Raw genomic sequence first — 15,693 nt, 5'->3', positions numbered from 1 at the left:
AACCCAAACCATTCTGTGATTCTATGACAGTGAGATGTGAAAAGGGTGAGCCAAGTAAATCTAATGGGAAAAATGCATTGCCAGACCAAAGTATATCTTAGCAGGGATCAGTTTTGATCACACAGCAAAAAGCTTATGGACATATTCAAAGAAAAAGAAGCTGAAATAATACCAACACTAACGAACAACTCCTGACATACTTTGTGCTGGACTTCAGTTGCAGAGAAACTGGATTTGTCAGCGTACAAGCTCCTTGCGTTACCTCTTCATGCCTTACCAGTTACAAGGACAACCAACCAAGAATTTCTCAGAGGCCACAGAATGCACACAGGTACTTACTTCTCACAATTGTACAGATCACAGCAATAGCATGTGTTACTCTTCACTTTCAGCTGGCACTTGCTGTTTAAAGTATGACATGTAACCTGCCAAAAAAGCAGAAACTTACTTTGATGCTCAACGTTTCAGTGTTGTATGAATCATCCTACTGTACTGACCACAAAAACACCCCCAGCTACTATAACATTGTCAAGTCGTATTACCTGTTGTGCAGAAAGATCCTGAGATTCCAAAACTCATGACTGGAAGCCAGAAGGACCAGGACCAGCCTGAAGCCAGGGCTGCCAGAGTTTTCAAGCACTTTGCTGCATGGCCTGGTGCTATTCTGCTGAGACCCAGAGTGTGCAGCCAGGAGATTCAGATCTCCACAGCTGTGACAAGCTGACTGTGGGTCTGGGGAGATACACTACAGCAAACACTGAAGTGGATAAGAAAACCAGTCTATTATAGTGGGGAAATGGCAAGGAAGCCGATTTATCTGAACAGCTTCCAATAAATGGGAGCTCTCCCCTTTTAGTGAAATCCTCCTGAAGAAGGAAGTAATTATGAATAACAGCAAGAATAATCTTCAAACCCACAAACAGAATAATTCAGAAAAGAAGCAAGCACTCCAGCAAATAAGTATCATTTATTGCAGGCTCTCAAATTCAAAACTGAAAAGGTTTATTTATGTGAGGAGGAGTTGCAGGGATGGACAGATGTTAGAACAATAAAGGCAGGCACACACGTAAGCCACTCTCCATCCAGACACAAAATCATTTTAATGACTCCTTAAGTAGGGTAAGCATTAATCACTTCTAGTTGGCACTACAGACCACTTGAAATACTTTATATAAGGTTTTGGGGTTTTTTTCCCCTGAGAATTTTAGCTTATTGACTTTGAAATCCTGGAGAGCTGTCAGGTTTTAAAAGCTAGCAATCAGAAAATACATTCTTTCTATAGCTTGTATTTGATAGGGAAAAAAAAATCTCTGTAACCACTGAGAACTATTTTGTTCACAAAACGCAATTAAAATATATTATTAAATGGAAAACTTCTCATAATGAAAAAGTAGAAGGAGCATGCTTAGGAATACAAGCCTGCTTTTGACAAGTTTATCAGACTCAGGCTAAGCTCTGGCTTAGCCACGAATGTGTTTCTCTATGGAATAATGTCAACAAGAGATGTTAAACTAGATGTTTCTCACTTCCTAAGTCCTGGATCTGCGCATCCTTTTAGTAGAAAGCTGTCACTGTTGATAAGTTTGTACTCCTCACATGCTTGTTCCCAGCAAAAAGGAAAGCCTTAAACACACACACTCAGCAACAGAGCAAGTTCAGCTCACAACTGATCTTCAACTTGCTACACTTGTCCTTAGCAGGATTTGATCAAGCAGTGGAAGATAGGTAACAAAACTAATGTAAGAAGGAGATTAAAATGATTCCTTGGGATTGCTTTGCTGCTCAGGACAAGGCTGTACCTGTGGTTAGTGTCTCATACAAATCAGCTCTTCTATCCTAAAATGGTAGGTAATAAAAGAACAGTCTCAGTCTAGGTTGCAATCCGGAAATGGAGCTCACAATTTGATACAGGCACATCGCACTTGTCACAAGGACATCTCACCCTGAGACAGGACCTTGTTTCATCACCATTGCTCTATTGTGTCTGAACTTACTGGAGTGTAACCTAAGGGCTTTGTTGGCCTGAAGTCACATTCAGCTGCAGCTGTCAGCCTGAGCTGCAGTTGACTGCAGAAGAGGAGAACTTACTGTCACTGACAGCATCAGCTTAATCAAGGCAGTAATTGAATCCCACATGGCTACTTCTCAAAGCAAGTTGAAAACCAATCCTGGATCACAGTGTGCTACCTCAGCCATTTTATGGGATGCCCTCTACTTTTGCATTCAGTGGATCTTCAGAGTTTGGTTTTTACCTCCCCTATGCAGCGACAATGGCCCAGGATCTGCAGAGTTAAAGTACCCTTTTCCCGTTACACATGCATGATTGGGATAGGAGGGCTTTATAAGATGGAATGGGCTGCTAAAAAGGGGTTTGTTCTGATGCATGGTTTGGGGACCACTTCTGATAGAAAATAAAAGTAGTTTTTCTCTCTCCAAGCATTAATAAAAGCCAGTCTGCCTGTTTTAATGGAGAAGGCTAGAAGCACAAAACAGGGAGATCAGCATGACCTTAAACATGTTTTTGGCTTCTACACTACGAGACACATATTTCTGGCCTAGGAAGTTACTGTAGTTATCTATTTTTATCACTGCATTTTTAAAACATGCATAGAACAAGACACTCCTTTTTAGGAGAACAGCAAATAAACAAATTAGTGTGTGGTGTGAGCAAAGGTGGTGGAAACAGGCTGTTTGTGGGTGTTCTGCATGTCAAGACCTATTATTTCATTTCAGTGACCAGACACACAGCTTTTTCATGTCCTGGACATTTGTGATTTATTATCTCCTCAGCACCAATAGAAGATGTGTTCTCCTGTCATAGTAATTGCCAGTAAATCAAACTCTTTCTGCTTTGAGCAAAGAGAACTGAAACAGGCAGACCAAATGAGCTAGAGATCACTTACAGGTGAGAGATGTCAATCAAAAGGAAACTTGCAGTCAGTAAACAATCTGCTTTTCCAGTTAAGTGTTTGCCTGGCATGCAGAGCATGCCCCCTGCTCACTACCTGGCAACCTTTGGAAAAGCAAAAGCCAAGTATAAATGCTATGAATTCCTAACTCTGAATTAGTATACACTGACTCTAAATCAGTGGAGAGCCAGACAAGAATGTTATTAGAAACTACCTACGCTTCTAAAAGACACAGGGTTTGGTTTTTTTCCAGAATAGAGGAAGGAGCTCTGGGTGGCCCAAGTTTAGACATTCCCAGAACCAGCAGAGCTATGGAAAACCATCTGGCCAGAAGCCTGAGGCTGGGATCACCTGCAAGGAATTGTGGTCAGTGGGATGCCAACCACATTCTCATTACAGGAATCAGAAGCATTTCTCAGGCCATGTCTGAGTCTGAGTGTGCATGCACGCTTTAGAAGAGGAAGGAGTAAATCTTACAGGAAAGGGTGTTGTCACTCTTAAAAAGTTTTTCTGGGTTGGTCTTTTACATGAGATTAGGGAAATATTTTTGCCATACATTTTCTGGAATCAACAGCAGGATGCCCTAGCAGCTAGATTTAAGGAGCTGCTTAACCTGCTAGTACACGTCACTAAGCTTTCTAGAAATATTAGTCGTACCATTCCCCATCCACCTTTTCCTAGCTATGGTGGGAATGGTGATGAAGAACAACTGGCTTGTTGAAAGTTATACCACTGTTTAGCTGTTCTCCATTGCACTTTTCTATTCACTCCCACCAATTTACCACAATAATAAAATAGGAAAAGAAACTAACTCTGGACTTCTCAGGAAGCCAGCCATTTGGATATGGGCACTTTGCTGACCACACTGAGATAATAAAAATGCTGCATTCAAACTACTGATGCTCTTCACCCATGCTGGATAAATACAGAGATTTAAAGTCTTCTGGAGAATACAAATGGATTAATTTAGATATTTCCTATTCCACTCAGAGTCTACAAAAGCTTTCTTAAAGTGCTGTCGTTATATCACAAAGATTCTATTGCCATTATATTGCAAAGGTTCCATATTGCTAAAGTTTCATACCTCCTCAATGTTTCTCATAGGCAGCCCCTCTAAGCACTGACTCTTCCTTCCTCTCACAGTAGCCAACTGACTCCAATTCCCCCTCAACCAACCAACCCACTCTTTTATAACACTCTTCTTCTTATTGGCTACAGCTGCAGCCTGTTAGAGTCAGGCCTGTTCCTAATTTCTAATAATTCGCTCAGCTGCACCTCCTTAGGGGTAAGGTCACTTTCTACACTACCTTTAATTTGTTATATTGTATCCCCCTACATTAGAGGAAGATGCTAATGGGACAAACACATTCCAGAGAGTTATTCTACAGCATGGGTGGACTAGGAATCATTCCAACCCCAGAGTAAAGTACTGGATACAAACACTGATGATGACTCAAAACCTCACTGACTGTAGTGATTTTAAATCACCAGAAGCCTGGGTAAGCAGAGAGTCACTTGTGGGAGAAAAACAGTGGCATTTCTCTCTACCCATGATCTACATGCACGAACATGCTCTCAAACATCTCCCTTGCTCCTCCCCAGCGCAGCAGAAATGAACACATGATGAGGTGAGTTTGTTTACCTCAGTCTGGTAGGCATCATATAGGAATCCTATTCCACTTGAATAAAACTGGCATCTTTTGTTATACAGAGGTCTGGGTTCCTGTAAAGAGAAAAACAGCCAAAATAAGTAATTGGTTTGGAGGAGGTGGAAGGCACCATGTCCATGTCCCCATGAGGATGCTTACAGCTCTGTGGAGCTGAAGCAGTACAGTCACTTGGGTAAAAGGCTCAGATCCCCTGTGTTGGCTTTCTTTCCTGAATGGCTCTCCTCAGGGTTACATTTTCCATCCTCACTCACCTCTAAGATATGTGAGTATCATCTATTTTTCTGTAAAAGACATCGCCTCTGGCATTTAACTACTTGACATCGTACTACTTAACGACACTCGATGTCAAATAGTACCGCTCTGACAATGGTCCAGTCATTCTTTTTTCTGATGCAGTTTCTTACCTAAGAACCAAGATTTATTTTGCAGGTTGTTTTCAAGATATTGGACTTTCTTTTTAAAGAATTTCAACAATGTCCATGGTGAGAACAAATTAAAATAGATAATAATTTGAGTATTCCACTTATAACACACACTTCAAACCCCAGAAGTAAAACAAAGAAATTAAGGCATAAATAGAAAGCAATTTACGTTGTTTGGTTTTGCCTTATTTTCCATTTATGCAGTTGCAAAAGATGCATTCACTGCTCATATTTCATATTTTGCTTGTAACCGTTCCCACAAACTGATATAAAGGAAGAACACAATGAAATATCCTTGGCCAGATGGAAAATATGTGCTTCTGACCTTGGCAAACAGCCACTTTGAAGCCTGGAGGGTGCATACCTCAGTCAGTTTCAGGACTAGACAATATTTGTTTTGGGAGGATTTGACAGCTTGAGTCCTCTGTGATCCAATGTCTATCCCAAAGCAGTCTCAGAATTACTTATATTTGCAAAAAAAAAAAAAAAAAAAAAGACTTTTTCAACCTTCCATCACTTATCTAGTAGTCCTGATCTGTGCCTTCAAAAGCATGAAGCATGAAGATATTGGAGCATGTGTTGATCTGTTGGAAGGCAGGAGGGCTCTGCAGAGAGACCTGGAACGGTTAGATGGATGGGCAGACTCCAGTAGGATGAAGTTTAATAAGTCCAAGTGCTGACTCCTGCATTTTGGCCACAATAACCCCCTGCAGTGTTACAGGCTGGGGGCGGTGTGGCTGGTGGAAAAAGACCTGGGGGTACTGACAGCCGGCTGAACATGAGCCAGCAGTGTGCTCTGGTGGCCAAGGGCATCCTGGCCTGTATCAGGAGCAGTGTGGCCAGCAGGAGCAGGGAGGTCATCCTTCCCCTGTACTGGGCACTGGTGAGGCCACACCTTGAGTGCTGTGTCCAGTTCTGGGCCCTCAGTTTGGGAAGGACGTTGAGACACTTGAGTGCCTCCAGAGGAGGGTGACAGGGCTGGTGAGGGGCTTGGAACACAAACCCTGTGAGGAATGGCTGAGGGAGCTGGGGGTGTTTAGCCCGGAGAAAAGGAGACTCGGGGGTGACCCTATCACTCTGTACAACTGAAAGGTGGCTGTAGTCAGGTGGGGGTTGGTCTCTTTCTCCAGGCAGCAATTGACAGAATGAGGGGACACAGCCTTAAGCTGCACCAAAGGAAATGCAGGTTCGCTATTAGGGAAAAGTTTTTTATGGAAAGAGTAATAAAGTACTGGAATTGTGTGCCCAGAGGTGGTGGAATCATGATCCCTTGATGTGTTTAAAAGAAGACTGGATGTGGCACTTGGTGCCATGGTTTAGTTAAGGTATTAAGGCATGGGTTGGACTCTATGATCTTAAAGGTCTCTTCTAACCTAGTGATTCTGTGATTCTGTGATCCCGTGGAAGCACTCAAGTGCTCTTTGCTCCTCAATAGGTCAGTCAGACCAGATCTGAGACAGAAGATGCAGACCCACTATCTGCCATCCCCTCTTTCCATGCCAACTTACAAACAAAGGACCATTTAAGTTGTTAGCAGAAATCTTTGCTGATTAATTTACACTGCATTTTAAAGCTTTAAAATCCATCCAGGAATAATTCAGCTTTTTGCATAAGGATCTGCACTACTTCATCTCCCAAGCAGAGTATTCTTTGCTTGTTGGATAATAAAGTGTGAACTGTATAAATCTGCTGATCCAAAATACATAATTAGTTAAAATGCAGAGCTAGGCAGGAATGCAGAGAGATCAATGAATAAAGCTTCTCCATCAGCTTGTTTGCCTTTCTGATTACTCCAGCAAGCTTAAGCAAGTTTGGACACCAACTCTCAAGGGTTAGAGAAAGGTTAGCTTCCTGCTTCCAAAAATATTTATTTATACTACACAAGTGTAAGGAAAAAAAGCTTCAGTAACTCTTCTTCTCTAGAGGAAAAGCAAATACCACACGAACAGCATGCCATGTCTTGAACTAGGTCAACATTCTTCCACAGTCCTGGGAAAGCATTAGCCTTTAGCCATGACTTCCAGGGACAGATCTGATTGGGAGGTCTAAGTGGATTGCAGTTCCTCTGCCAGAACAAGGAGCTGACAAGGAGAGGAGCTCTGCTGGACTTCATAGTTAGAAACAAGAAAAGATTGCTCAGGCATGTGAAGCTCAAGAGCAGCCTTGCCCCTAATGTTACGCTGGAGTTCAGAATCTAGAGCGGTTGGAGCAGGATTCCAACTCTGGACGTGAAGAAAGGAGACTTTGGCTTATTCAGTGATATGTTTGGAAGACTCCTATGGGATAGTCTTGGAAAGCAACAAGCCCCAGGAAAGTGGATTGATAGTCAAGGTTCACCTCCTCCAAAGTGAGAAACAGTTCATCCCATCTAGCAGGAAATCAAGCAAAGGCAGCATGAGGCCTGTGTGGATAAACAAGGAGTTCCAGATGTAACTCGGGCATAAAAAGGAAGTCTATGAGAAAGTGCAATAAAGGGGAAATCACCAGGGAAGAAAAGAGAAAAATTAAATGAGCATGCACATATGGGGTTAGGAAAGCCAATGCTCTCTTGGAATTCAGTCCAGCAAGGGTTGCAAAGGGCAGGAAGAAGGGCTTCTATGGGGTGTATTAGCAGCAAAAGAGAAATCAGGAAAATATGTGCACATTACTGAATAAGGCAGGCAACATAGTACAGACATGGTAAAGATCAAAGTATTAAGTGCCTTCTTTGCCTTGGTCTACAGTGGAGACCAATGGGAAAATCTGGTACCAGAAAGAATTACCCTTGCTAAAGGTAGACCAGTTTAGAGAACATTTAAGCAGACTGGGAGATACATCCTGTCTTCAAGGATGACAAGGAAGACAATCAAGAGAACTACACCCTGATGGGAAGGGATTGAGCAAATAATATTGGAAACAATTTCCAAACATCTCAAGGACATGAAGGTGATTTGGAGTAGTCAGCATGGATTTACAAAGGGAGAGTCATGTCTGAACCACCCATTGACCTTCTACAAGGACGTGACTGGCTTGGTGGATGAGTGGAGCTTCTTGCTCACTTGCTTCTGGATCTTTATCTTCACTAATCCCTCCAGCAGTCTCTCATTCTCACAGACAAGCTGATGAAATAAGGGCTAAATAACTGGAGAGTGAGCTGGACTGAAAGCTGGCAGAACTGTTGAGGTCATAGTGCTGGGAGCAGTGACATGAAGTCCAGCTGGAGGTCACTTAATAGTTGTCTACTCCAGGGGTTAATGCTAGGATAATATTGTGCAGCATCTCAATTACTGAACTGGGTGATACGTTGAGGGCAGTCTCTGCTCACTGGCAGATGATACAAAACTGAGATGAGTGGCTGAAACACCACAGGACAGTGACATTATTCAGGGAGACCTGAGCTGGAGAAATGGCCCACAGGAACCTCAACAAGTTCAGTACAGGAAAATGTCAAATTCTGCACCTGGGGAGGAATAATCACATGCACCAGAAAAGAGTGGGGCCTGACTGTCTGGAAAGCAGCTTTACAGAGGGTCCTGGTGGGTAGCAAGCCAAACAAGAGCCAGCAATGTGTCCTTGTGGCAAGAAAAGCCAGCAGTATTAATGACTGCATTACAAAGACCACCACCAGCAGACCCAGGAAGATGATCCTTCTTCTTAACACTGGTGAGACACATCTGGAATACTGGGTTAAGTGGTAGATTCTGCAGTATGAGAGACACCACAGACATGGTCTGTGAATTAACAGACTGGAATATCTGTCACAAGAGAAGCAGAGCTGGGACTGTTCAGCCTAGACAAGAGAAGGTTCCCATGTACCTTATCAATATGGATCAATACTTGATGGGGAAGTGAAGAAGATAGAGCCACATTTCTCTCAGCAATGTCCAGAAAAATGACAAGATGCAGTGGGCACAACCTGAAATATGGGAAACCCCATTTAAACATAAGAAGAAGCCTTTTTTACTCTGTGGGTGATTAAACACTCTAACAGGTTTCCCAGAGTGACTGTGGAGTCTCCATCCTTGGAGATACTCAAACTGGACACAGTTCTGAGCCACCTGTGCTAGCTGACACCTCTCTAAGCACAGGTGGTAGGATTAGAAATCTCTAGAGCTTCTGCCCAGTCTCAGCAGCTCTGATTTTGTGAAAAGGGTCAGAGTCTATGTCAGGCTATGAGCAGACTAACAAGTTCTCTCAAAGTATCATAGGTTATGAGTTCAGCACCTGGAAACAGATGCTCCCTGGCCTTACCTTCAGGGCATTCACATCTTACTACAGGTTGCTGATAAGTGACTCCACCACACCACCACCACCCCATCATGAGGCTGAGTCTGGCCCTGAATGCTAAGATATTCCCCTCAGACACCTCTATATGTTCTTAAAGGCAGTGAGAGAGCTGTCTAATCTGCCTCGATCAAGTATAGGAAGATCCTCACTTTTGGTCCTGATCTCTTGGCTTACACAGTTTTTCTACCTGTTACACTTTCTTCCTCATAAAAAATAAATTGATCCTTTTATTGGTTTGGTTTTCAATGGAGAAGACAAGCACACTTTTCATCCAAGTGTGCTTGTGACTGGAAGCAGCATTATTCTCTGAGGAAAGAGGTGATTGATTAATCTATACCAGCCATTATGGCTTGATATTGCTGTGCAGAAAAAAGGTCAGAGCTGTCACTTGGAAGCGACCACAGTGAATACGGTTATTACATTTGCATGCACAATCATGGCGAATGAGTACCTTCCTTCATGCATCTAATTTTGAACAGCAAGCCTGCTGCACTAGTACAGCCAGTCTTCTGCATTCAGTCCATTCTCTAAATGCATTCCTATGTGCAATGAAATAAATGAGTGATGATCAAGTGTACAAAAATAACAAAGATTAGATAACATTGGCCATGTCCAGACACCTACAAAATTTAATACCTAAAGCACACAGCTTTTAAGTAAAGGTACACTGGGGATGCCAAAAAGTTGTATTGGTAAAAGCTTCCATTTTCATGTTACAGAGGTGCTGTGGTCTGTCTGTCTGCTAAGGTGTTTATATGAATAAGGGACCACATAGATATTAAAAAGTGCTTAAAAGTTATCCAACAGTATGTCACACCACATAAGCACCCGCTGGACTTTATAGGAGTGTCTATTACCAAAGGCAAATGAGACATACTTTAAAGCTATAAAACTATTCCTGACAGACTGGTCTTAAAATCCTTCACATTGCTCATAACAGATTGTGTATGAATATAGTATATACCTACTGATCCTTGATTCCTCCTGATTCTACTGTTTATAGCAATAGTGGTTGAGATAGAGCTACTTTTAAATACCATGTATGTGTGTGTATGTATATATATACATTTCATCTATTAAGAGTAACTCTAAAGTATATAGCAACAATATTCTTTTTAACTAATTTAGTATCATTTGATACCAAGAACTTTCTCAACCACTATTACTGAGACAGAGCTATGCAATACCTCCCACTAATGTATATTAATATATAATACATAATGTATTCCCTTTCTCTGCTTCTTTGAGTAAGTCCCTTTAAGTGGAAATGGGCAGGTGGGAAAGTTCTGTTGGTTAAAGTTCTGCTGATACACACAGAGGACAAAATATGTAGGCTGGTAAAGAGAGGAAGAATTCTCTATAAAAATGTTGTTGTATTCTTGGGTTTGTTTATTTATTGGTGCAAAAGAAAAATGAACAGGTTTTATTCAAACCTTCTGAGCACTGGGAAAGATGATTTCTTAGCAAACTACATTTCAGTGTGTTTGTGTATACCAAGCAGGTACAGTCAGAATGCCATCAAGCTAAATTTAGAAAATTTTCAGATGTGTCAGAAAACCCCCCAAAACCCGGGATACCCAATACTTCTCTTTAATTTCAGACAAATCAGAACTGCTCAGCCTTAAACCCTACAAGGCAAACTGTAGCTTTCCCTCTTCTTGAATTTTTTATTTCAATAGTTTTCTAGTATGTGTATTAAAACCTGAAAGTGACAGACAAGAGGGAAGGCTTTATGCCAAGGAAGAGAAGATATGGTCCAAATATAGAGAGTTATGGTTTGGCTGATTGCTTTATTTTACGAGCATACAATAGAAACCCCACATTGTCTTTGATGGTGGGAGCATTGCAGTACATTTTTTGTGTAAGAAAAGTATTCTTTTAACAGTATCTTTGGTGGACTTGATAAAATGCCTGTGGGGAGTTTGAAGGGCTCTAGGCTGAGGTATGGAAAGAAGCTTTTTCTCTGCCAGTTTTTGTTTCCTTGGAGAACAGATATATTTTGGATAACATAGGGAAAATTCCATCTCCCTTATGTGTAAGGGAGATGGAATTTTCAGAAAATGGAGATATAGCTTAAACAGTATTGACTGAAATGTATGCCACACTTTACAAAACATGGCTAATAATTTATTGAAATAATTATACGGTGAGGGCTATTTTTTTCCAATTACAGTATTTATTTAGTCTTAGCTTCCGTAGTTGTATCAAGAGAGGTGTAGATTGATCAGTGCCAGGGAATGTTCCCAGGGCTGAAATTCAAGCATCAAGCCCATTAAATTGTTAGAATTGTGCTGGTGATGGCTTTGGCCTGGGCAAACTATCACTCTTCCAAAATATTTTCTGGGCATGGTTTGTAAATTAGTATGGGCCAAGAACCATTCCCAGTAAGTAATCTGGACATTGCCATTTACATTCCAAGAGACTTTGAGAATGAGGACGTGGGTTTCACCATGCCAGTTGGCCCGGGGAGCAAGGAACCATCCTGGTCACATGAAAGAGATGAATATAGATAAAATTGAGGAGTCCAAACCCAGAATAATGTTTTCAGTGTCTCATTAGTGTCAAGTTTTAATTCTCTGTTTTCAGTTGTTTTCATCTACAGCAAACCTAGCAATGAATAGGAGAGGGATAGCTGCCAAGATTTTTCAAGTTTAATCCTAAAAACAAACTGAAACATCACCTTTCAGTGCCAGCTCAACCTTGTGCCAACAGCTGGGTGTTCTGGAGATTATCATTCCCTTCAAGATCACCCTCACTGCTAACGTTCTCAAAACAGGCATGCAAATATGAACAAATAGAAGTTATTAGTAATTAGTTTGATGCTTCTCTGGGGGGCAAGATGGAGCACAGGTATCTGTGTCTGCCCCACACTGGCTGACAGCACATGGCACATGGGAGCACACAAAGCTGAGAGCTTTCAGACCAAAGATAAAGAAGCTCCTAAAAGAAGGGGCCAACATATTAGGAGCCTGGGAAAGCAGGCAGACAGGATCACTGTCTGGGGGCCCAAGCTAAAGTTGGTTGGATCCTACCCTGTACAAACAATGAGAGGAAATGCTACAGGTCTTTTGTAATTCCTGTCTCCCTCTGACCAAGGGCTATTTCTCCATCTTTTTCAACAGCATTCCCAATGAGAATGGTTTCTCCTGAGGAAGACTGCTAGAAAATCCTAGGGATTCACAGGAGTGATTAATACAAAAAATTGCTTTCAATCACAAACAAATGAAATATGTCAATTTAAAAAAAAAATATGAACAGTTTCCATATTGGTTCTGGTCAGTTTGGTGTTAGGAGCTTCTGAGTCCAAGGCCGGTATCATCAACACTGCACAGAGGGGGCGTCAGCTTTGAAGAACAAAACATTTTATAGCTCATTTTGCTCCTGAGCCTTGTGACTCCCACATAGAGCACATGACCATTCCCTCTAGAATCAAAGAGTGGGTTTTTTTGAAAAGTGTTTTGGGCTTTTATTCACTGGCAGATAAACCTGCAATTCAGTTTTCAGTTTGTAATTTCTGAAGCAGAAATGTCTTTCATTTCAGAAAACAATTTATCTTGCAGTATTTCACTGTTATATGGAAAAAGAAGAAACAATACCCCCTGAAATCTCCAAGTCCATATTTTCAACTATTGAACCCACATGAACTGCCAGAAAACTAACTAATTAAAATAACAATTTTAAAACTGCTAGTTTCCTAAAGACCTGTGTCTTCTCTTGTGTTGTTAAAGAATCTTTAACTGCCTGTAGTCCAACAGAATGCCTTACTCATAATTCATGAGATATAAAATTGTTGTATACACATAGTTACATACAGTTTGTTTTGTAAACTATTTGTTTACATATAGTTATTAACATAGTATTCCTCACATGCTTCATTAAAATTTATTTCTGTAACTAATACCATTATTTTCAAACCTTTCTATTTCAGACAGCAGCTGGGCAGAGAGGAAGAGAGGGGGTCACTGTTCAGTATGTGCCAGGAGCCTCTGGGCAGGACAGATCAAGTGCTCCCAAAGGAAATGTTGCCTCCTTGGAGAGGCCAGTGTCCTGGGCTGCCCACCACCACCATGGGGCTCAGTGGGCTTCTTTTCCCTCCCTTCAATAGCTCTTATGGGAGCGCAAGGCATCAGCTCCTGCCCTCTGCCAGGATGTGCTCTTTCAGTCAGTGCCAGGGATTCTAAAGGGGCTGCCATTGCCGTCTCCACCTCTCTTATTCACAAAGAAATTCAACCCACATAATAAATTGGCTGTAAGCATTTGGCTGGCAGCTATCTGGAATGCTGTGGTTGCTATAAAACTTCAGGTTTAAAAATCACTGTGACCCTGAAAGGAAGTCCAGGTGCTAGAAAATAAAGTTATGGACGTCGTGGAGAGATGATTGAAAGACAGAAACTGTAAAACAAAAACAAACAAACATTTTTTTTTTTAAATTAGGGAAGTTGGGAAAATACAGTTATGGTCAGAAAATTCAATGTACTGCTGGATTTGGCAGTGTTAAGCTTACATTGAACTTGATCATCTTAAAGGTCTTTTCCAACCTAAATAATTCTACCATTCTATGATAATCCCTTCCTGTTTCACCTTTTGATCATGCACTAAGACAGTTTTTTCTGGAATTATTAACATAGACACCAAGATCATAATCAGCTTTTGAATCCAAATGTGTTGGTTCAGTTTCACTTCATCAAGTGGGCCTCCAGGCCTTTCCATTTCTTCATGTCAGCTGTTTTCCTCCTCTGTGATACCAGTGATTGTTCCCTACTTTTTCTGATGTTTTGCTCTCTCAATACCATCATGTTGACTATTGACATGGCTGTCAGGGTGTGCACAGCGCATGCTGGGTGGGATTTGGAAGGAAGACTGGTAAAAAAAAATGAGCCATTTCTGGACTCTCACAGCCCTGTGTGAGTGCAGCAGCCCAGCTCTAAGGTCATGCCACTGCCAAGGGCTACAATGGAGCTGACTGGCAGGAACAGAATGTTTTCAAATTTTTTGCTATATTTTTTCAAAATGTATACAATAATTAGGAAAGCATATTAAGAAACTTTAAGCACTAGAATTAGGTTTTCAAGTGTTCTTTTTACCTAAGCTGCAGACATAGCTAGTGTGTGTTAATTCAGTTTCTACGCATATTATCCATGCCTTAGGAGTCAAGGGCTCCCAAATGTACAGTTGATCAAATGCTTCAAAGCGAGGCAGAGTGAGACAGAGACATGCTTCTGTCCATGCCATACTGCTACTGTAACTACAGCACTTTAGTGATCCCCTGGTGGAAATAATACATCCCCAGTGTTGTTCAAGCACTTCAGAGGCAGCCGCCAGGGTATCTGGTTGCATTCTTTGGGTGAGGTCATGCTATGAGAGCAATTCCACTGCAGACTGCAGACAGCACTTACCCTTCTTGCGCTTCTTCATCTGCCTTGTGTGAATTTAAGAGCTAATCTTCTTCCAGAAATGCTGCACTTCAGCCTAGAGACTCTGCCTATTTTGTCTGCTATGCTGAAACAACCCAACTTCAGTGCTGAAAATAGGAAAAGCAGCTGGTGGGGCTTAAAACTTTACTGTCACAAACCAGATTTACTTCACATTTCCATGGGGTCTTTTTAGAATTTCTTTTTAATCTGAAAGACTGGATCCTACTGAATCCTCTTCTCTTAATATTTGGTAGCAGCACATAATCATTTCAGGTCTTACAAACCAGTAAATATTCAGAATACCTTAAACTGTCATGGCTGAAAGCCACACAAATATGCTTCTGTCTCACTTTATATTTCCTCACTGTTTTTTTTTTTTTAATTTATACTTTGCAGTGGTATTCTTAGTCTTATTGTTCTTTATTTTGGTGAGGTTTGTGCTCTTGTAGTACTGCTACAGTCAAAGGAAAAGCCTCCAGATGCTGGAGCTGCCCCTTTGTTGGACAAGGGGCACAGACAGAATACTTCCTGATGTGGACTGACAGGTCTGTTCTCAGGTGGATACAGATCTATTAGGAGAGGTTAAGACCTCTTCAAACAGGTGATTTTTCTCTCAATGACCTCTGGCCACACTCTCTGTGGCATGAAGGTAGGGGGAAAGGCCTGTCAGCCTTCACAGGCAGATGAAGCACAGAGGAAGAGGCAAAAGAAACGGGAGCTGACTCCCTTGCACATTCCCAAGGAGGTTCAGTGGCTGCAGTGCCTTTGGCTGAGCAGGCTTAGGTGGTGGTAGGAAGGAAAGACGTGTGTGCAGAGCTGCTGAGTGACACGGTGTGTGTCTGCTTGGGGGCTGCTGCTCTGGCTGCTCTGCGGATAAGGCCACCCAAGGCTCCAATGAGGAAGCCTATTCCTGCCTTAATACAGCAAATCCAAGCCTTCCTCTGCTTTTCTTAAGTCAAGTCTTGCTAGCCAGTGTGTCTCAGGATGAAGCTATAGACCTTCCCATAACACC

At 41.7% G+C, this 15,693-nt stretch overlaps 1 protein-coding gene across 1 annotated transcript in view; it reads right to left on the bottom strand.

Moving 5' to 3' along the window:
• Positions 1 to 15,693, bottom strand: part of TMEM255B (transmembrane protein 255B) — a gene marked incomplete at its 5' end in the record, with an annotated part of 66,078 nt that overhangs the window by 11,620 nt on the left and 38,765 nt on the right. Inside the window, 2 exons of the mRNA XM_084226939.1 lie at positions 340 to 425; positions 4,552 to 4,632. Coding sequence (XP_084083065.1) covers positions 340 to 425; positions 4,552 to 4,632 — 167 coding nt within the window. The remainder of the gene's footprint in view (positions 1 to 339; positions 426 to 4,551; positions 4,633 to 15,693) is intronic.

Source organism: Fringilla coelebs (assembly GCF_963513975.1).
Source record: "Fringilla coelebs genome assembly, chromosome: 2".
NCBI lineage: Eukaryota > Metazoa > Chordata > Aves > Passeriformes > Fringillidae > Fringilla > Fringilla coelebs.
Note: the sequence above shows the minus strand (reverse complement) of the source record. Positions and strands in the feature narration are given on the sequence as shown.